Below are 21817 nucleotides of genomic sequence, written 5' to 3' on the forward strand. Positions count from 1 at the left end.
CCTTTACGCCTGGCCTTCTCAGGTCTGTGGAGGAGCTGCGGCTGCACTTCCCAGGGCTGGCCCACAGGGCTCACTGGCCGAAGGCCCCTCCAGCTGGTTGGCCTTGACTCAGTTCACCCCAGCCATGTCCTCTCCACCAGCCCTGATCCTTGACTCCTCCCCCGCCGTTAGCCCCACCCCATCACCAACACCACTGGCCAGCGCCTGCTCCCTGGTGCGTTGTTCTGGGTGCTAGGCCCTTCAGAGGGGACACAGACGCTGGTGAGTTAGGACCCGGCAGTTCAGAGAAGACAGATGAGCATCAAGAAAGAAGTCTCTGCCCTGGGAAGAGAAGATGAGGAACATGCTTGGTCCCCATCAGGTCCATGGAGGAACAGAATGTTAATGCGCCTTCTTGTTGCATCAAGGAGGGCTTCCTGGAGGCGGGGGTTCTGAGCTGGGCCTTAGGCAGAGCCTGAGAGCGCACCAGGGTCTCTTTCAGAAATCAGCAGAGAGGAGGGTGTGGGGGCCGTGCGCTGGTCAAAGGCAGAGGCGGAACAGGTACATTGGCCTGGTGAACTGACAGCAGCTGGAATAGGGGGCCTGGTGGCCAGAGAGAGACATTGGGAGGGAAAAAAAAAATCAAGAACAGAGAAGAAGACGAGAGACAGATGAAAGATCTAGAAGCAGCACCTCTCAACTCTGGTGAAGGATCAGTTTTGTTTCTAATGTGTCACAGACCAATACTTGTGTGAAATACAAAAATCACATGCTTGGGTATTGTGGCAATGCCCAATTGCTGTAAAGGTTTTGAAGCTCTTGCTCTCAACTTCTGAACTTATCTTCTTGTGGATGACACAACAGTTGGGTACGAACGAAGAGGAGCAAAGACAGAGACAGAGGGTGATGGCTAACCTGTCTCTAGTGTTCGGCGCACGCCAGGCACTGCCCTAGGTAGCTGGCACGTGTTGACTTATTTAATCTTTACAACTCACGAGGAACGAATTATCATCGTTCCCATTTTATAGATGAGGAAAATGAGGCACAGGGAGGTTAAAAACGTAAGAAAAATGCATCAATGACGAGGCAGCAGAGCTGGGATCCGAACCCTGAGATCCTGGGCTTAAAGTCTGTGGGCTTAACCTCCAGGCTGCACTGCCTTGCATGAGGAAAAGCAAAGACAGAGTGCGAGAGGATAGGGAAAAAGGTGAAACAACCCAGGAAGAAAGGAGCAGAAGGCAGTGTGAGGAGAACGCACGTCGGGAGAGAGGGCTGGAGAACCAAGGCAAGCAGAGAGGGAAAAGGAGAGCTTTGAAAGCGGAAAGCTGGAGCGGCCAGATTGGGGAAGCAGCTCTGGCCGGCAGGTGGCAGGAGGAGGGGGTGGGGCAGGAGGCAATGGCGAGAAGGGGCAGGACTGTGTGTGGGAGCCGTGGGGGAGGCAGAAGTGGACAGGCCCCTTCAGGTTCCGGGGGCCCGTTCCGCCTGGTAGCACAGTGGCCGTGTCTCTGCTCTGCAGGGAGCTGCTTCCCGTGCCTGGTGGATGTGGTGCCCGTGAAGAACGAAGATGGGGCTGTCATCATGTTCATCCTTAACTTTGAGGTGGTGATGGAGAAGGACATGGTGGGATCCCCAAACCGTGACACCAATCACCGTGCCCCTCCCACCAGCTGGCTGGCCCCCGGTAAGTGCAGCTGTGTTCTTGGGCTGGCTCAGGAATACACGGTTTCCCTTCCCTGGGGCCGTGAGGCCGCCCGAGGGCAATGCTCTGCAGGAAGGGATGCGGAGGGGATCCCTTCAGGGATGGGGGAGAGAACATGGACACGGCCGGTCCCCTCCAGCTCAGCATGGACAGATGCGGTGGAGTGACTGAGCCCAGATTCACAGGTCCCTGGGGCAGGAGCATGGCTGGTTTCATAGCCTTACCCGCTTGGGGTCCCACCACAGCATCCCCTGGGAGTGATCCTCTCTCCAGCCCCAGGGATGGGGGATTCACCCTTCCCAGATGGCCCTGGCCACTTCGGGGCAGCCCCCTCTGCTCATGAGAAGGCTCCGTCTCTCATGGACTCAACTCTGTGAAGTTTCTCTCTCTGGTCCTTGTTCCCGGACGGGTCAGCTCCCTGCCGTGGCCTTGGCTACTTGAGAAGAGGATGTGAGGGGACTCCTCCCTGTGGCTGGAGGCGTGGAGGCCTCACCTCATCCCCCCATGACTCAAAGGCTCAGACACCTCCTCCTCCCCCTGTGTGGCTTTTTTGGGTTTAATTTTTTTTTTTTTTTTTTGGCGGTACGCGGGCCTCTCACTGCTGTGGCCTCTCCCGTTGCGGAGCACAGGCTCCGGACGCGCAGGCTCAGTGGCCATGGCTCACGGGCCCAGCCGCTCCGTGGCACGTGGTATCTTCCCGGACCGGGGCATGAACCCGTGTCCCCTGCGTCGGCAGGCGGACTCTCAACCACTGCGCCACCAGGGAAGCCCCATTTGGGTTTAATTTTAAATGTTCCCTCAGAGTCATGGCGAAAGAAACCACCTCTTGGTTTCTCAAGCTCTAAAGTGGCAGCATTAGTAACACTGGCCCCACCTGTTCCATGGGTGCCACCTCCAAGGTGGCAGGGTACGGCGGGAACCCGTGGCATCACTCCTCCATTTGGATGCAGGCCCTGCCGTTTACTGTGTGACCTCCAGCAAATCACATAACTCGCTGACGCCTAAATTTCCTCAAGTCTAAAATGGAGGTAATGATACCCAATGGGTGCAGTTGTGAGAGCCACGGTGGTGTATGTAGAGACTGCCGGTGATGTGAGGCTCAAGAAATGGTGGTTTATTATTGGCGGAGTCTTAGATACGACTGCATTCTAGACTTTTTCTGGACACTTGAGTTCTGTGCAGTAGGAGTAGGGGTGGAGGGGTGCCGGCGGCTCTCGGGGCTCCCACTTTCCCTCCTTCCTCCCCTTGGTGACTGGGCTCCAGCTGCTAGGCCTGGCCCTCTCCCGGGCTGCTGGCGCCACGCACCTCCCCTCTCCACGCAGGCCGCGCCAAGACCTTCCGCTTGAAGCTGCCCGCGCTGCTGGCCTTGACCGCCCGGGATTCGTCGGTGCGGCCGGGTAGCGCAGGCGGCGCCGGTGCCCCGGGGGCCGTGGTGGTGGACATGGACCTGACGCCCGCGGCGCCCAGCAGCGAGTCGCTGGCCCTGGACGAGGTGACGGCCATGGACAACCACGTGGCGGGGCTCGGGCCGGTGGAGGAGCGGCGCGCTCTGGTGGGCCCGGGCTCGCCGCCCGCCTGCGCGCCCGGCCCGCACCCGTCGCCCCGGGCGCACAGCCTCAACCCTGACGCCTCGGGCTCCAGCTGCAGCCTGGCCCGGACGCGCTCCCGAGAGAGCTGCGCCAGCGTGCGCCGCGCCTCCTCGGCCGACGACATCGAGGCCATGCGCGCTGGGGCGCTGCCCCCGCCGCCGCGCCACGCCAGCACCGGTGAGGGTCGGCCCCACCCCTGCAGGAACTGCCCGGCTGCGTCCTCACCCGCGGGCCTGTCCATTCCAGGCCCTCAGCTTCCTCCCTCTCCGCCCTGTCCTGTGTGCCTGGGAGATGGAAATCCTATTAAGCGCTTACTTAATCCCATTAAGTAGCCTTTTATTCCATTAAACGTGCATTCATCCCGTTGCATTCTTCCACTCTCAGAGCAGGTGCTGGCCCCGAGGAGCTGGCTCTCCCAGGCTGGCCTGGAGCGGGGATGCCCACGGGAGTCGGGAAGGCGGGAGAGGCATCTGGGTCCCTGCCACCACCTGGGCCTCTGGCAGGCTCCCAGTGCCTGCTGAACAGGCCCGTATGGAGGCTCTTTCCCCTTCGTCATCTCATAGCTGCATCAGGCGTGCTTCCTTACGGTGGGGAGGGGTCTGCCCTCACTTGTTTCTCAGGGACTCCACTCCTGTTTCCTGAGCTGGCCTCAGTGAACCCCACGGCCTGGCTCCTACAGGGCCCGTCTCCACCTCAGCTCTGTGTTGTTGACCTGACGGCCTTTGCCCCTGCCTGCCTGCCACCCTGACCCCCTTTCCCCTCCACCCCAGGGGCCATGCACCCCCTGCGCAGCGGCCTGCTTAACTCCACATCAGATTCGGACCTCGTGCGCTACCGCACCATTAGCAAGATTCCCCAAATCACCCTCAACTTTGTGGACCTCAAGGGCGACCCCTTCCTGGCTTCGCCCACCAGCGACCGGGAGATCATAGCCCCCAAGATAAAGGAGCGGACCCATAATGTCACTGAGAAGGTCACCCAGGTAGGTGTCCAGCTCGCTGGCTCTCCGCTCACGTGGGAGGAGCTTGGAGGGAGTGGAGTGGGAGTGGACTGTGGTCAAAAGGGGGGGTGGAGGGGTGCAGTCAGTGAGGGCCTCCTGAAGGTGGCGGACGTGCCGGCTGGGGGTGAGGGTGGCGTTTCAGAGCTGGGACGAGAGAGATCCTGGAGCAAGGGAGACTGGAGGGGGGTGCCCACGGGAGGGGCAGATACAGAGGACAGGTGGATGGGGCTCAGGGAGGACAGGGCAGTTGAGGCCGGGCACCTGGCAGGGTGAGGGTGGGTGGGAGAAGGGGGCCACGGGGCACAACAGAGTCCTGGGGGCAAACCAACGGGAGGTTTCACGTTAGAAGGGGCCACAGAGGTCAAGGTTGGGGGTCCTGATTCTTCTAGGCCAATGTGATGAGCCAGGCAGAGGGTGGGAACCCGGTGCTAGGGCCAGGGTGGCCTAGAGGTGCCCACCCCTGTCCCCAGACCATGGGAGAGGAGAATTTTCCTTCCCAAGTCGGGAGGGGAGGGTATGGAGTTGGGCGCACAGATACAAGAGGGGCCAAGTCCCTGAATTCCAGACCAGAGAAGATTGCCAGCCTGGGGGGGGGGCACTGCCCAACACTGCCCAGTGGCAGGGCCAGCCTGGTCTCCTGCCCCCTCTTGGCAGCAAGCCACCCCCACTGCCCAGTCCATCCCAGCTCCTTCCCGTCCTGGCCTGGGGGTGGGGTGGGGGAAGGTCAGGACTGAGAATCCAGGGACGGAGGGGGCTCCCGGGCCACACCTGGCTCGCCTCAGTCCCACCGCCCCCTCCAGCTCCTTCGGGCTCCCTGAGCCGCCCGAGTGAGGGAGCTGTCTGCGCGCTGCCCTGGGCCTCCTCAGCCCTCCTCCTGGCCCCGCTCCGCTGCCGCCTTGGCTCTCTGGGTCCCTGCCAGGTCTCCGGCCCCTTGGCCTTGACTCCAGAACGTTCCCCCCACCCTAGGCCCCATATCTGGCTGCCTCGGCCTCACCCCCTCCCACCTCTGCCTCTCTCGTCCTCACCTGGAGCCCTGCCGGCTGCCCTGCCCCTGTGCCCACAGCGTGTGCTGTCGTGTTGTGGTCTGTGCGCGCCAGCGTGAGCCTGTGCTCCTGGCTCTTTGGTGGCCGGCCGGTCGCTCCATCTCTGGGTGTCTGTCTGACTCTGGCTGGCTGGGCACTGGACCGGCGGGGCGGGGGTGTCGGGGAGACCATTAATCTGCGGTGACAGGCCGGGCTGCCGGGGGGGAGGGGGAGGGGCACGGGCCGCGGGAGTGGCTGCGGCGGGAGCCCGGAGCGGGCCGCGGGGGAGGGGGCCTCTGGCCGGCGGGCGGGGCGCGGGAGCCCGGTGCCGGCGGGGCGGGGGTGGGGACCTGGGAGGAGGAGGGGCCGGCTGGAGGAGCCGAGGTTCCTACCGCGGTGCCCTGCTGCTGCTGGGCTGGCAGCTGGCAGAGCGCAGCACCCTGGCAGCGGGGCCGGCACCAGGGGGCCATGGGCGGCCTGAGCCAGGCGGGCTGCTCTCCGCGCTCACTGCCAGGGTGACCCCAGCCCCGAGGCCCAGCCCCAGTGACCCTGGCTTCGTGCCAGAGGCTGCCCTGGGAGCCAGGCCGCCAGCGGCTGGGGCGCAGCCTGGGCTGAGGCTGCTGTTGAGGTGCAGGTGAGGCGCTGGCTGGGCCCTTGGGCCCCGGGCAGGCAAGCTGGGGGGAGCCAAGTCCTCCATGGCGGCCCCAGCGGGGAAGGCGAGCAGGACAGGGGCTCTGCAGCCCAGGGCCCAGAAAGGCCGGGTGAGGCGGGCCGTGCGCATCTCCAGCCTGGTGGCCCAGGAGGTAGGTGACCCCCCCAGCCCCTCCCCCTCCCTCCGGGGCGGGGGCACCGAGATGGATGCGGCCCAGAGGGCTCTGGCTCCAGGCCCGGAGAGGGCTTCTGAGATGCAGGATGGTTTGGGAGCGCTGGGATCTGTGGCCCCGCTCATCCCATTCCTGGCTCCGGCTTGCTCGCTCTTCTCCAGACCCGCTGGGCCTAGGTGGACAGTGTTTTTCTTGCCAGCGCTTCCCTTCTCCTTGGGCTTCCGTGGCCCAGCCTTCTAGCTCGAAACGCAAAAGGAGGAGAGGGGAGAACAGGAGTGAAGTGGGTGCGCGGAGAGGATGGCGGGGAGACAGGGGAGGAGAGGATGGCTCCCACTCCCACCCCACCTCCCCCAGCCAGCGGGCAGCAGCTGGGCCTGGCACAGAGGTGCAGGGGCTCCACCCCTCCAGCACTCTGTGTGTTGTGAGTGGACCCTGCGGCGGGCGAGTGAGGCGTGGGCTGCTTCAGGGGTCCAGGTTGGGGGGCTGGGACCCGAGGAGGCTGGGGTCAGAGGCCACTGGATGAGTGGTGAGGGCAGGCTGAGCCGGGCACCTGGTCCACCTCTTCTGGGGCAGCCTGAGGTGCTGGTGGCTACGCTGTGGTCCGCCAGGCTGCTGACTCTATAGGCACCTCCTGGGAGCCACGTCTCCAGCCCCTGGGGGGCTTCTGGCAGAGAGCCAGAAGCCAGCTCAGGGAGGATGGCCCGGGGAGTTGGAAGGCTCATGGGTGGGTCTGGGTCTGAGAATCCCACCCCTGTCGCCACCACCAGCACCTAAAGTCTCTGCCGTGGCTCTTGTGACCCTCCCAGCTGGGGGACAGGTATGGGAGGGGATTCTTCCCGGCCACAGGTGAGGACCTGGGGTTTGGCTTAAATGAGTTTTAGTATTCTGTGTGACAACAGGTTATGTAACAGGGGAGGTTATATACCGGCAAGGCCGTGTGGCGAGCTGGTGGTTGCAGAGCTGAGCAGCCCGGCCAGCCCCCACAAGAGGAGGTCTGCGGGGCCGGGCCTCGTGCCCTGGCCTTGCCCCCGGCATATGTGCTTGTGTCCTGGGCGGTGCTGGTCCTGCTGTGGGCAGACTCAGGTAGGGGGCAGGATCCCATTTGTCAGGTGTGGTTGAGCACAGCCTCCGGGGGCCTGGCCTCTCAGGTGTGGTGAGGAACCCCATCCGGGAACCTTCTTCTGCCTCCTTGTCTCTGAGGGCCCTTTGCAGTCCCCACTTGACCCCTGAAAGTTCACCGCCCGTGTTTTCTGCCTTAAGGAGCAAGGGGCTCGGGCTGAAGGCAGGGCAGAAGCGGGGGCCTGGAAGCCACGTGCCCCTTCTCCTGCCCCAGGCCCCAGCTGCCCACCCCACCCATCCTGTGCGTCTGGAGCCCCTGTGGCCAAACCCCTAACTATGGCCCATCTTAACTTCCGGTCCACCAAGGAGAGGCTCTCCACACAGGCCATCTGGTGAGGGTGGTTCCAGGGGGTCCCCAGCTTGAATATGAATGGGAGTCTGCGGCTCCACCCACCACAGCCCTGCCCAGCACAGAGGCCTGAGGATGCGGGGCCCAGGCACCTAGTACTGCTCCCGCAGGGCCGGCAACCTTGGCTCTCAAGGGGGCGGGTGAGGCCTTGGGTTTGGCTGCCCAGGGATGGCAGGGCCAGGCTGGGAGAGTTTGGGGATTCTGAGGGGCAGGAGGAGGCCGCAGGGGGACAGACAGAGGCTCCTGGGACAGCACGAGAAAGCTGGTCTCAGCTCTTTTAGTTTGGCTTGGGGGGAAAGAGTGGTGTGGCTTGCTGCCACCTGGTCTGGATGGCGAGCCTGCCTCTGCCTGGGTGATGAAGGGGCAGGACAGGAGGTGAGCCGGTGCGGGGCTGGGTGGTCACTTCTGAATGGCTGCCCTGGGCCAGGGTGAGTAGGGAGGGGGAGTGAGTGTCATGGTCTCTCTTTCCGGGATGCCAAAGGGCCTGAGGCTGGGTGGCTGGTATCCTTGGGCCAGAGGCATGAAGGGACATTTAGGCCCTCAGTCCCTGGGCCACCAGCAATGGGACTCGTAAGGAGCTGGAGTGACCACCACCATTTACATCGCCCAGGCCGGAAGCTGTAGTCCTTGGAGCATTATCTGGACAGAGACTGTAGTATATGTGGGACGTGTGTGTGTGTGTGTGTGTGTGTGTGTGTGTGTGTGTGTGTGGTGTTTGGGGGTGTGGGTAAGATCTCACGGTGGGAGTTATATCCATAGTTATCGGTCTGTATTGCTGGTGGGGAGCAGTACTTGTGGGTGTTACTGCTTGGTGCCCTGGACTCAGCCAGCCAGGAGGTCCCGTGCCACATGGGGAAGGAACTCTGGTGAGTGGCCGTGTCCGCTTGTCTGAGGGTGGGCTTCCCCGCTTACTCTGCGTGGCCTCTTCTCTGGAGGGCCCAGCAGAGATGCTACCTGCTCCTACCCTGGAGGGCCCCATGGTCTGTCCTCCCTGCCCAGACCCTGGCTGGACATCATACCCTCACCTGCACCTTCCCCGCCGGCTCAGGTCCTGTCCCTGGGGGCCGATGTGCTGCCGGAGTATAAGCTGCAGGCACCGCGCATTCACCGCTGGACCATCCTGCACTACAGCCCCTTCAAGGCCGTGTGGGACTGGCTCATCCTGCTGCTGGTCATCTACACGGCGGTCTTCACGCCCTACTCGGCCGCCTTCCTGCTGAAGGAGACGGAAGAGGGTCGCCCGGCCCCCGACTGTGGCTATGCCTGCCAGCCGCTGGCTGTGGTGGACCTCATCGTGGACATCATGTTCATCGTGGACATCCTTATCAACTTCCGCACCACCTACGTCAACGCCAACGAGGAGGTGGTCAGCCACCCCGGCCGCATCGCCGTGCACTACTTCAAGGGCTGGTTCCTCATTGACATGGTGGCCGCCATCCCCTTTGACTTGCTTATCTTCGGCTCTGGCTCTGAAGAGGTGGGTTGGCAAGGAGGCAGGGGCAAGGGGAGGGCAGCAGGTGGTGGGGTGAAGGGGTGGGTGGAGACAGAGGGAGGGTGGCAGACGCGTGGCAGAGCCCCAGCTAACCCGCACCTGCTCCCCTTTCCATATGAGCCACTCCCCAGCTGTAGCGGTCCAGAGGGCTCACCTTTTCCTAATGTGTCTGTGTCCAAAGTGGCCACTGTCTTTTAATTCACATGGAAGTGCCCTGGAAGCTAGTGGGAGCTCTGGCCGGGCACCTGAGGGTAGGTGCACCTTTCCGAGCCCCACTTTCCTCATTCTGGCCCTGGGAACTGCGAGCCCTTTGTCACAGAGCTGTCACGAAGGTGAATGGGCTCCGTGCTGCGCCCAGTGAGCGGGAGGCGCTTTTATTTTGAGGAGGTTCCGGGGAGAGCTCCTCTGGGAATCTCACCTCCGATGCCCCGCGAGAGCTGCAGCGGCCCCACTCCTCGTTTGCTCCCCTCCCCCACTGAATATCCGCCGACCCCCATAGCTGATCGGGCTGCTGAAGACGGCACGGCTGCTGCGGCTGGTGCGCGTGGCACGGAAGCTGGACCGCTACTCCGAGTACGGGGCGGCCGTGCTTTTCCTGCTCATGTGCACCTTTGCGCTCATCGCGCACTGGCTGGCCTGCATCTGGTACGCCATCGGCAACATGGAGCAGCCGCACATGGACTCCCGCATCGGCTGGCTCCACAACCTGGGCGATCAGATCGGCAAGCCCTACAACAGCAGCGGCCTGGGCGGCCCCTCCATCAAGGACAAGTACGTCACCGCCCTCTACTTCACCTTCAGCAGCCTCACCAGCGTGGGCTTCGGCAACGTCTCGCCCAACACAAACTCGGAGAAGATCTTCTCCATCTGCGTCATGCTGATCGGCTGTGAGTGCGCCCCTGGGGCAGGCGCGGGGGCTAGCCGGGGGCCCGGGGTCTGGGAAGGGCCCGAGACAGAGGAGAGGGTGGGTGTTAGAGGAGCCAGAGCGGGGCCCTGGGCCTTAGAGACCCCGGGGGCCTCCACATGGCATGTTTGGGGCTGGGACACCAGGGCAGAGGCGCGGGGCAGAGCCGAGGGGTGTGTGTGCCTGGGCTTTTGTGTTTGTGCATCTCCCGTGTGTGCTTACAATGAGATGTGCCTGCATGTGCTGCTGACCCAGTACAGGGGCGGGCGGGGTCCCTCAGACGCTGACGGCCCCACTCACCCCGCCCCCAGCCCTCATGTACGCCAGCATCTTCGGCAACGTGTCGGCCATCATCCAGCGGCTGTACTCGGGCACGGCCCGCTACCACACGCAGATGCTCCGGGTGCGTGAGTTCATCCGCTTCCACCAGATCCCCAACCCGCTGCGCCAGCGCCTCGAGGAGTATTTCCAGCACGCCTGGTCCTACACCAATGGCATCGACATGAATGCGGTGAGGCCACTGGGCTTGGCCTCTGGTTGATGGTGGGCTGGAGGGAGCAGCGTGATGGTAGGGACTCCTCCTCATGTAGCGGGCACGTCTCAGACCGCCAGAGTCACCCTCCTCCATGGTTCAGGTGGTCCCAGTTAGCGCCAGGCAGGACCCTGAGAGGAACGTGACCCTCCTTTTGCCCATGGAGCTCGTTTACTGGGTGAGCGGTCACTTTGGGGCAGGTGCTAGACCAGGCTCTGGGTGATCGTGTTTAATCCTTATGACAGCCCCAGACGGGAGCTGGTCTCCGAGCCTCACGCGTTAGAACGTGGAGGTTAGAGCAGTGAGGCGTCGTCCCCAAGGGTGCACGGCTGGAAGGGGTGGAAGGGGTGGAGCTGGAGTGGGCACCCAGGTCCTCCTCCCGATACCGGACGCCCTAGTGCTCCCCGCTGGATCTCCGGGTGGGGCTGGGAGTGGGGTCCCGGGAGAGGGCATGCTGAGCTGCCCCCTGCCTCCAGGTGCTGAAGGGCTTCCCTGAGTGCCTGCAGGCCGACATCTGCCTGCACCTGAATCGCTCGCTACTGCAGCACTGCAAGCCCTTCCGAGGGGCCACCAAGGGCTGCCTGCGGGCCCTGGCCATGAAGTTCAAGACGACGCACGCGCCGCCAGGGGACACGCTGGTGCACGCTGGGGACCTGCTCACCGCCCTCTACTTCATCTCCCGGGGCTCCATCGAGATCCTGCGGGGCGACATTGTCGTGGCCATCCTGGGTACGGCAGGGACCGGGAGCTGGGCCCGAAGTGCCTGCCGAGGCCTGGAGGGGTCCCACCCAGCCCGTTAAGGACACAGCCCTAGGGGCTGTGGCCCTGGGACCACCCACAGGGACCTTGAGCTCCTTTAACTCACCCAAGCTCAGGCCTTCCAAGGGGTCGGTGGAAAGGACTCTGGGGGTTTCCAGATTCTGCTTCCCTTCAGGGTCTCCTCACGGGCAGTGACACTCTTGTTCCTTAAAACAGGACCAAATCCAGATGCTCCAGGGTAGACAGTGGAGGGAGGTTTTGCAGCCTCAGGCAGTACAACCAAGCCTTCGCCTCCAAAGCAAAGGGAGTCCTGCTCCTCTTCCCCTCACGCTCCTTCTTCTCTGCCCTACCTGTGCACCTGGGCAGGTGTACCTGGGCACTGGGACTCCCTGCCCTCTGCCTGTCCTTCCTTTGGCCCTGGACACCTCAGGGCAGATGTGCCAACGGGGGGGGTGTTCATTATAGATTTCAGTTCGGCATAAACACATGCTTATGCCACAAACACCCCCAAACTCAACTGGAACCAAAGTTTTGCCAAACAACAGTCGTCTTAACTACTTTCTGGTGTTTCCTGCTCTATGCTGTGCTAAGCTGTGCTATCCTGTTTGCTTTGAGTAAACAGAATGCTGGTCTTGATTCACTACTGTGTTTGATCTGTAGTTTGAAGAACATTGTTTATGGGGGTGCAGTGTTTGGCCAGGAGGGTGTTTGGGACGTGGGCTTTGGGGGGTACCAGAGGAGTTAGAACCCAAGGAGGAAGCCAGGGCCACGGGCAGCTGCTGGCTGGCCCACACGCCCTGCCTTTGCGAGCTGGGGGAGGATGGGCTGGTTGATGCTTCCCTGGCCCTGGGGGCTGGGGCCCGACCAGGGTGAGAATGCCTGGAAGTCAGGTGCCTGCTGCCTCTGCTGCCGCCCCAGGGGCTGAGCCCCCCTCTTGGTGGCCTCCAGGGAAGAATGACATCTTCGGAGAGCCTCTGAACCTGTATGCGCGCCCTGGGAAGTCCAACGGGGACGTGCGGGCCCTCACCTACTGTGACCTGCACAAGATCCACCGGGATGACCTGCTGGAGGTGCTGGACATGTACCCCGAGTTCTCTGACCACTTCTGGTCCAGCCTGGAGATCACCTTCAACCTGCGGGATGTGAGTGGGCCGCGCGGCTGGCTGCATGCTGGGTGGCTGCCCCTTCCCTGTGTGACCTTCTCTCTGGGCTTGTTTCCCTGTCTGTCAGATGGTATCTGGGTCAGACCAGGTTGTGAACGTCCCAGCCTCAGCCCCGGTCCTGGGGCAGAGCTCACACCCCCAACCCCACGTTCTCTGTTCGGGAGGGGGTCTGGCCGGGACCGGGCAGGCTGGGTGGGCGCGGAAGGGCCCTGACACCGTTCTCGGTTCCAGACCAACATGATCCCCGGCTCTCCCGGCAGCGCGGAGCTGGAGGGCGGCTTCCACCGGCAACGCAAACGCAAGCTGTCCTTCCGCAGGCGCACTGACAGGGGTGAGGCGGGGGGAGGGGAGAGGGCGGGGTCCAGGTGAGCCGGGAGGCGGGTGGGGGGCGGGGTCTAGAGGAGGCGGGGCTGAGGGCGGAGCGTGGGGTCCGGCGGGTCAGCTCCCCCCAGGCTACACAGACCTTCCGGTCCTACCTTTAGTGTCCCGCCCCCCACCCCATCACCCCATCCTTTCAGGCCCACTTGAAATGTCGCCTCCTCCAGGAAGCCCTCTTCCACCCTCCAAGGCAGGGCCGTGCCTAAGTTTCTTTGGTCCTTGCAGGGCTGGTGTCCTGGTGGGCACTGCTTTGAACTGATGAGGGGAGGAAAGACAGGACAAAGGAGGGCAAGGAGGCCAGCACGGGGGCTGAGGGCCCGGGGTCCCAGAGAGCCCCTCCCAGCAGTGCCACTGCCCGTGCTTGGGCAGCCAGTGGTCACAGACGACCTGGTCCCGCCCTCGAGTTCTCAGTCCCCTTGAAAGTGGGGGAAAGAGAGCGGAAGAAACAACTGGGGACAAACCAGGGCGTCCAGCCACAGTCATCTCCCAGACCTCCTCCAGCCCTCCCCTCCCCTCCCCTCCCCTCCCCTCCCCTCGCCTCCCTTCTGTGCCTCCTGCCTGCTCTGAGGCCCCTTCTCTGTTTCCCACAGACCCGGAACAGCCAGGGGAGGTGTCGGCCTTGGGGCCGAGCCGGGCGGGGGCAGGGCTGAGTGGCCGGGGCCGGCAGGGGGGGCCGTGGGGGGAGAGCCTGTCCAGCGGCCCCTCCAGCCCTGAGAGCAGTGAGGGTGAGGGCCCAGGCCGCAGCTCCAGCCCCCTCCGCCTGGTGCCCTTCTCCAGCCCCAGGCCCCCCGGAGAGCCGCCGGGTGGGGACCCCCTGACTGAGGATGGAGAGAAGAGCAGCGACACTTGTAACCCACTGTCAGGTAGGGCGAGGGCCCCCTGGGCAGGCGGGCGGGGCGGGGCCTCTGTCCCAGCCTCAACCCAGCTCTCTGGCTCCAGGCGCCTTCTCAGGAGTGTCCAACATCTTCAGCTTCTGGGGGGACAGCCGGGGCCGCCAGTACCAGGAGCTGCCTCGCTGCCCCGCCCCCGCCCCCAGCCTCCTCAACATCCCTCTTTCCAGCCCTGGCTGCCGGCCCCGGGGCGATGTGGAGAGCAGGCTGGATGCCCTCCAGAGGCAGCTCAACAGGTGAGGGTGGTCCCTGGGATCAGCCTAGGCCCGGCTGTCTGTGTCCAGGGGCGCGGGCTAGTAGGGGTGGGGCATGGGCATACTGCAGTGTGGTCTGTGGGTTTCGGGCAGTGTTGTAGGGTGAAGTGGGTGTCTGCTCTGTCTAGGCCTGTCCACGTGTCCAGCAGCTTGACCCTCTCCTTGCGTTCAGAGCCGAGCCAGGGGCTGCCACACCTAGAATGAAGAGTGGACCTGGGGTTGACCAGTTGGCTGTCCAGAGGGTGGTCCTGAAGTTGCAGTCACTGGTGTCTCCACTTCCCTGAGACCCAGGGCGTCCTCCTCCTTCTCGCCCCAGGCTGGAGACCCGGCTGAGTGCAGACATGGCCACTGTCCTGCAGCTGCTGCGGAGGCAGGTGACGCTGGTCCCGCCTGCCTACAGCGCTGTGACCACCCCGGGGCCCGGCCCCACCTCCACCTCCCCTCTGCTGCCCGTCAGCCCCCTCCCCACCCTCGCCCTGGACTCGCTTTCTCAGGTAAGTTCCAAGCACCCCAGCCCTGCCTCTTCTGCACCGATTCCACCCCAGACCGGCTTTGCTGCCCTTTCTGCTTGGCCTTGGGCCCCAGCCGCCTCCCACCCTGTTCCTGCCCTCCTCCCAGGCTGTACTCCTGGAGGAGGGCTGCCATAGGAGCTGCGAGCACAGAGCACAGCAGGAGAGCCCCCAACTAAGCCCCCAGACAGCTGGGCCAAGGAAGCCAGCAGGCCGAGTGGCATTCGCTCCCCTAGTGTCACCTGAATGGCCGTATCTACTCAGGGTGCCTGTGTCATGGCTGTGGGTGGAGGGACTGTTGAGCCAGGGGCCTGGTGGTGGGTGCTGGGTGCCAGCGTGCCCTTGGGATAGGGTCCCAAGCCCCTGCTGCGACTGATACCCCCTGGGTCAGGTTCTGCTGCCAACCCTTGACTCTCATGCTCAGTGCTTTGCGGGGTTGTCCTGAAGGCTCTGGCTAAGCCCCAGGGTAGCACTTCTGGCCCGCATCTCTCCCCTCCTGCCAGAGATGGGCCTCTGTTGCCCTTTGTCCTCTCCTAAGTGGACACGTGTGTTCCTGGCCTCCTGACGGGACAGCTGTGTCTGGGTCTCAAGAATGGGGCTCCTCTGGCGACAAGAGGTGGCCTGGGATCTGCTCCCCCCCCCTCTGGCATCTGCTCCCCCCTCCCATCTGCCGCCTGCTCCTGTTTGCAGACACCAGGGCCCACGTCAGCCAATGTGCCAGTCTCCCTTCACAGCCTCCTCCGCAGAGATCTCACAGCAGACTCGTCAGCACCCACAAAGCCCCTCCTGCCTGCCCTGGTACTCTGCCTGGCCTTCCGAGGCCTGGCCGCCCGCCTGCCTCTGTTTCTAGGTCCCTGAGTTCTAGATTGGAGGAAAGAACCCTGTCTCTCTCTCTGTACAGCTTCTGTGCCAGCTCAGGGCCCCTTATTCTGGATTGGGTTTGAATCCAGCGGCCATGTTCCCTGGGGAGGGGAGCGGCTGTGGCCTCAGGCTCTCCCCGAGTCAGGCAGAAGCTCCCGAGGCCCCCAGATGCCCGGTCTGGCTCTTGCCCACCCAGAGCGCGTTTCTCCCAGAGCCGGTGGGAGTCGTGCTCTGTCTGCCTTGGCGCTTCCCCTGTGCCCTGCAGGCCTCTTCTGTCTGTCACCAGGGTCTCCTGACCCTCTCTATCCTCTGCCCCTCCCCTGCCCCTTGGCTTCTAGCTTCTCACACTCTGGTTTCTTTGCAGGTTTCCCAGTTCATGGCGTGCGAGGAGCTACCCCAAGACGGCCCTGCTCGACGCCTCTCCCTGCCGGGCCAGCTGGGGGCCCTCACCTCCCAGCCCCTGCACAGACACGGCTCAGACCCGGGAAGTTAGTGGGCTGCCCAGTGTGGACACATGGCTCACCCAGGGTTCAGTGCGCTGCCTGGGCCCCTCCTGTGGAGGCCCTGCCCGGGAGGCCCTGGCCGCTGACGGGAGAGGAATAGGAAGGCACAGCTCCTCCTCCAGCCCTTGGGACCATCTCCTCCTGCGGTCCCCTGGGCCCCGTTGCGGGGGGGGGGGGGGGGCAGGGACAGGGCCGGGCAGTGGATGGGGGTCTGTGGTCCCCTCACTGCCCTGGGGGCAGTAGCTGGTCTAACTGCGGGAGCACCCGGCCCTGGGCCTTAGGCACCTCAAGGACTTTTCTGCTATTTACTGCTCTTATTGTTAAGGATAATAATTAAGGATCATATGAATAATTAATGAAGATGCTGATGACCATGAATAATAAATAATTATCCTGAGGAGACTCCAGGGGTGCTGGGAGGGTGCAGCCATCAGCACGCTGTACCCCACGTTCACGTTCATAGTGTCCTGTGCACTGGCCTCTCTGAGGGAATCCAGGCCGATGTGTCCGTGTGCACAGGGCCTGCAGGGGCAGCTCCGACGTCTGGGTGTGGAGTCTGTGCAGTCGGGGTGCTCCCTCGGGGCTGACACAAGTCACCTCCAGGACCTCTGGCCTCCGGAGGGCCCTGCTTCCATGTGGTCCTGGATTCAGGATGGCAGAGAGCCACCTGGACTCTTTTACATATAGAGATTGTCCTAATGGGATGCCAGGCCTGGGGTCCCGCCCCTCAGGGTCATGGTGGCTTGCTGGGTGGCACACTGGCCCCCAGAGCTGGCCCCAGGCTGACTGCTGGCGGCTGTACTCTTCCCTCACACAACTCGTGAGCCCAGCCCGTACTGATTTTAACCTGGGGCTGTATTTGGCCAAGCCCCCAACTTGGCCTTCTCTTGACCTTGACTCAGACTCACACGGATCCTATATAATTGGCTCCCCACAGCACACCAACTCTGGGCACGCTGGTTTTCTCAACCCTGACCAGAGCCCCCGCCCCCTGGTGTCTGGCTCCAGACGGGCCTCACCTCCGTCACCTCTGTCACTTGGTCACCTGTGATCCCCGACCAGCGGAGCTGCCTGAAGAGGGTGGAAGTTTCAGGCGGCTCATTCCCAGTATCGGAGGGGCAAGTCAGAACGGATGTCCTGGGGCCAGTGAAGGGCGGTGGCTGTGTGCGTCCGTGTGCTCGTGAGTGTGCGCGTGTGCACGTGCCATGCTGGTCTTGCGCGAACACCCAGCGTCTCAGAGGAGCTGCCGTGCAGTGGCCGTGTTAGGGCGGCTGCCAGCCAGCAGGAGGGGCCGATGGGCAACAGTGCTGCCCAAGGCCTCCAGGGTCGCTTAGTCCTGTAATCCCTGACCCTCCGAGGTGGGTGTGTTAGCCTTGCTTTGAACAGAGCCCATTACTGCCCGTGCCCGGGATGGGGAGGGTGTTGGCAGGAGACCCTGGTCTCTGAGCCACCTGGAGGGTGCTCTCTTTCCAGAGCGGGTAGGAGAGAAGTTCCTGGTGGTTCTGCAGCAGGGCCTTGGCTCCCCTACCAGAGGGTGGGACCAGGGAGGGGTCCCTGTGAGTTCAGCCTGCACTGGGGGACAGGGCACGGAAGATGGGCACGGGGAATAGAGATGGGGGAATAGACCCGGGTGGTGGGGAGGGGTGACCCAGAGAGGTGGGCCAGGCAGAAAGGGCAGCTCTGTGCAACGGGGTCTGGCACGTGTGTACGCAGGTGTACACGTGAACGTGAGTGTGCATCTCTTCATGGTTTGGGAGCGCACATGCAGGCCTCCCTGGTGGATTGATGTGCGTGGGCGTGGGGTGGGGTTCTAGCTGGGGGGATGCCCTAGATTCAGGGTCAGCTCACGGATTACGGGCGCAAGCAGACACCGTCAGGATCTCAGCCCCGGACACCGGCAGAGGCCCCCGTGAGGTTGATGATGAGAAATAAAATGACAGACGAAGCTCGCTGCACTTGGCACGCGGGGGCTGAGGTGCTGGGCCAAGTCCCCGCTCTCCGGCACTCTCTCCATCCTTCTTACCATCTGTCCCGTCCTTAGAGCATCTTCATCTGGGAGCTCAGCCCTGATTCGCAGCACTCTGTCCAGGTGTGGCGGTGAGGGCTGGGGGAGCCTGGGACAGCCTGCGGGAGGGGCTGAGGACCGGCGCAGCGAGTCAGGGCCCTGTGCTGGTGGGCGTGGGGAGCAGAGGAGGTGAAACCCGGGCCTGCACTCCCTAGGCTTTGTATCACGTTTGACACTGGTTATTCTCTGGGGCACATGCCGGCGTCCACAGTCAGCTGCCCGCCACCAGGCAGGGAGTGCCCTGCCTGGGCCTGGAGGCCTGATGTGTGCGCTTCCAGGGGTGTGTGTGTGTGGGGGGGGTGTCTGTGCTCAGGGTGGGGGCTGGCCCAGCAGAGGGGAAACCTCTCCGTGCTTGTCCTCGATGGAAGCACATGGGTGCCCAGGGGCTGGTCCGCTCAGTCCGGTTGAAGGAGCTTTCTGCATGGCCAGGACACCAGTGCCAGGTCCCTACCAGGAGCCACCACTGAGATCTGAGAGTGGGCGGAGGCCAACGGTCACAGTGGCTCCATTTACGATGGTTCCACCTGCCCGGCTGTGTCATTTGACCCCTAACACCCCGCAGAGGTGGGTGTCGCTGGTCCACGTGAGGAGGGTAAGGCTCAGGATGGTCGGCAACTGACCAGTGTTAGTGCTGCGGGTGGGTGGCCGTGTGCAGCTCCGGGCTTCACTGGAGGGGCCGCAGTGGCCCTCAGGGCACAGCACGGAGCCAACACTCGCCGGCCGCAGGGTATGGGCTTGGACCTGGGCCTTGGGGGACCTGAGAGGCCGGCGGGGGTGCAGTGAATGGGCAGTGCAGCCCAGCATGGAGCCCAGCGTGGAGCCCAGCGTGGAGCCCAGCGAGGAGACTGCTTGCCTCCGTTCCCAGCCTGCCCCACCCTCCCCTGCCCTGGCCAGGTGGCAGCGCACCCCCTCCTGCCAGCCTGGGACCATGCTCCACCCAACACATGAATGGTGCCATAAAACACAGCTGTGCCTGTGACCCGGGAGCTCTCTGTTGGGCGGGATCAAGTTCTTGGGCAGGGTCTGCTCAAGGCTGAAGGCTGCCTAGAACCCAGAGGGGGGCCCCAGCCTTCATGGGGTCCTGCTGCGTCCCTGGGACCAGGCGGGCTCCCAGGTGTGTTGGGAGGGGTGGGTGGTAATTCTGGGGGCCGGCTGGGGGTACAGCAGGCTGTTTCCCTCCAGGGACCACCTTTGTTCACCATACATTGATGCATTGCCCACTCTTTTAAGGTCCAACCTCATCTTTTTTTTTTTTTAAATAGAAATCAGTAAAAATGCTTTGGAAGGAAGATGAAGGACCATCAGAAGCCAGTAGCCTGTGAGGCTGGGAGAAGGGATGCCTAAGGGGCATCTCGTTCCTGGGGCTCAGGAAGAGAGGAAAGAAGGAGGTGTGGGGACCACTGTGCCGCCACTCTGCACCCTAGGACAGGTTCCACGGTCAAATGAAGGGCGCTTCCCCTGCCGGCCTGAGGCAATGAGCTCTGGACTGTCAGCTCTCTGCGGGTGGGGCTCGTGTGACTCTAGGGCCCCGAGCAGTGCGGGGCACTGGGATGTACTCAATGTTTCCTGAATGAACGAAGGAAGCGCCACCCTTCTCCCCGGGACGGAGACCCTTGGGCTTGGCCAGCAGGGCTGGGGAAGGCCTCCTGCGGCTGGCAGAGCAGAAGCGGGGCATCTGTGCAGGGCTCTGGCCCTTCACCCTGGACCCGTGGGTCACCATGCTCTACTCCATTCCTGTCCTCGGGCCTGCACTGCCCAGTTCTGTGGCAACTGCCCGCTGCCCCAGACCTGATCCCTGACCTCCCCCGTCACCTGGGCTCCTGGAGCCACAGGACTCTGGTGACAGGGGGGCAGGGCAAGGGTGCAGTCCCCTCCTCTCCTGCAGGGCCAGTCACCAACGGTGGGGGGTGGGTTGTTGTGCAGACTGGAGGGTTCTCCCAAACCAAGAGGGCCAGAGGGGTGGGGCGGGAACTGCAGGGGCCGTGGTGGGTGAGGAAAGGTCCACGCGGTAGCCGATGCCCAGGAAGGCAGGTGGCAGAGCCTGGAGCCGGAGTCTGGTCAGGGGCTGGGGACAGGAACCGCGGGGCAGGCCCGGCCTGCCTTCCCCCACCTCCACCTCTGCACCTAAAGGTCCAGGAGCGGAGTGAGGTGCTGGTGGTGCCTCCTGGCCGCGTGACTCAGCCACTGCCCAGAGTCCAGGTGCAAGCTCACCCTGCTCTGTCCTCACATGGACCCCCGCTCCTCTCAGCCCAGGCAGTGGCAGCTCTCACGTTTCAGTGACAAGTAAGAGTCATCGATACTCATGGAGCCCATCCTTTGTGGTGAGCATTATTCTGACTGCCTGAAACCCAAGGCCCAGAGGCTCGTGGAACCTGCCAGCATCCGTGGCTCCTGAGGGTGGAGCTGAGGCATGAACCCGGGCAGTCTGAGTCCCCCGGGCTGGCCCGAGCCTGGGGCACACCATCTCCCTTAGGCAAGACAGTGACTAGGAGACCTTTGCAAGTGTCTGCGATTTCTAGGACCTTCTCTCCCCTGCAGGCTTCTGTACCTTCTGTTCCTTTGCCTGGAGCGCCCTTTGTTTGGTGAATTCCTGCTGGTCTTTGGGTGGCTCTTCCAGGAGATGCCTGGTGCTCCCCCTCCCTCGGGCTGGGGCCCCCTCTATGGTCCTGCAGCACCCTCTGCTCTCCCCACCCCGCCTTCCCTACCCTGGACTGCCAAATCCGGGGGCTTGTCATCTCTGCGCTACACCATCCCTGTCTCTGTCCCCCAGCACCACGCGCAGTGGCTCCCCCAGAGCAAGCACGCAACAGTTTACTAAATGAGCATTTCTGGATTTGGGGAGTGATTAGCAGTAAAATCCTTTTTTTTTTTTTTTTTTTTGCGGTACGCGGGCCTCTCACTGCTGTGGCCTTTCCTGTTGCGGAGCACAGGCTCCGGACGCGCAGGCTCAGCGGCCATGGCTCACGGGCCCAGCCGCTCCGCGGCATGTGGGATCTTCCCGGACCGGGGCACGAACCCGCGTCCCCTGCATCGGCAGGCGGACTCTCAACCACTGCAGCACCAGGGAAGCCCAGCGGTAGAATCCTTAATATCCAAAGGGCCCGTGTGCTTGACTTTGGGGGCTGTGACTTCCTGTGCAGCCAGGCTTGGGGTGTGAGGGCTGAGGAGGGGGCTCTGGGGTAGCTGGCATTCCCTGAGCCGCCTCCGCTGATAGGCAGACGTGAGGTCGGGTTGGCCCCTAAGGGCCCACGGGGTTTACGTTTTCTACCCCACTCTGTTGGCTCAGCTCAGCGCCTGGGGCTTGGTCCTTGCTCTGGGTTACGATCAGGGAACTTCTCTGGTGCCACCTGGAATCCCTCCCGGTGGGCATCTAGGGGCACAGCTGGATATCCCGTGATGACCGTCGCTCACCTGAGCTTTGGGGAGCCCCTGCCTTTGCTTCCCATCACAGCAAGTTCATCACCCTCTCAGATGCCCGGTCCCTGGCCTGGCCATACCTCTGGGGTCAGCCCCTGCAGGCCTCTTTTCCAGGCTCTGTTCTGCCACAGTGCAGGGCAGCAGGTCTTGTGCTAGGCCCTTCCTGCAACCCACCTGCCCATGTCGCAGGAGCAGATGGGCTGAAGCATGCCCAGGTCCTGATGTGACAGGTGGCTCCTTCCTCTTTGCCTGCAGGACAGAGCCCTCCACGTCAGCCTGGCACAGAGGGTTCTCATCTTCCTTTCCAGACTCACCTGCCTTTATATCTCCTGCTGCCATGTGGCCAATACTCTAGCCTCATGAGATCACGTCCTGTTAACTATGCTTGAGTTCTCCCTGCATTTGCCTGTCTTTCCCTCTTCTTGGAAACAGACTCTGTCCTTCCCGGCCTGGAGAAACTCTTCGATCCTTCAAGTCCTAGCTCACACGTCACCTCCTCCAGGAGGTCC

The 21817-nt window shown here is 63.2% G+C and overlaps 1 protein-coding gene across 4 annotated transcripts in view; it reads left to right on the forward strand.

Annotated features, from left to right (window-relative positions):
• Positions 1-15926, forward strand: part of KCNH2 (potassium voltage-gated channel subfamily H member 2) — a 32896-nt gene extending 16970 nt beyond the window's left edge. For 3 of the 4 annotated variants that reach the window (XM_022577809.3, XM_089917202.1, XM_089917203.1), the window contains 13 exons: positions 1496-1660; positions 3001-3444; positions 4038-4249; positions 8630-9058; positions 9573-9960; positions 10289-10488; positions 10986-11238; positions 12217-12410; positions 12663-12762; positions 13400-13672; positions 13749-13935; positions 14270-14447; positions 15688-15926. In XM_022577809.3, the coding sequence (XP_022433517.2) occupies positions 1496-1660; positions 3001-3444; positions 4038-4249; positions 8630-9058; positions 9573-9960; positions 10289-10488; positions 10986-11238; positions 12217-12410; positions 12663-12762; positions 13400-13672; positions 13749-13935; positions 14270-14447; positions 15688-15816 (3152 nt within the window). In that variant the 3' untranslated portion in view covers positions 15817-15926. Of the gene's footprint in view, positions 1-1495; positions 1661-3000; positions 3445-4037; positions 4250-5687; positions 6093-8629; positions 9059-9572; positions 9961-10288; positions 10489-10985; positions 11239-12216; positions 12411-12662; positions 12763-13399; positions 13673-13748; positions 13936-14269; positions 14448-15687 lie in introns of those variants that run through there. The other variant, XM_022577855.2, reaches the window with a different exon arrangement.
• Positions 15927-21817: the final 5891 nt, after the last annotated feature.

This window comes from Delphinapterus leucas, chromosome 9 (genome assembly GCF_059928025.1).
Source record: "Delphinapterus leucas isolate spDelLeu-1000000601 "Yukka" chromosome 9, BTC_Dleu_Yukka2, whole genome shotgun sequence".
NCBI lineage: Eukaryota > Metazoa > Chordata > Mammalia > Artiodactyla > Monodontidae > Delphinapterus > Delphinapterus leucas.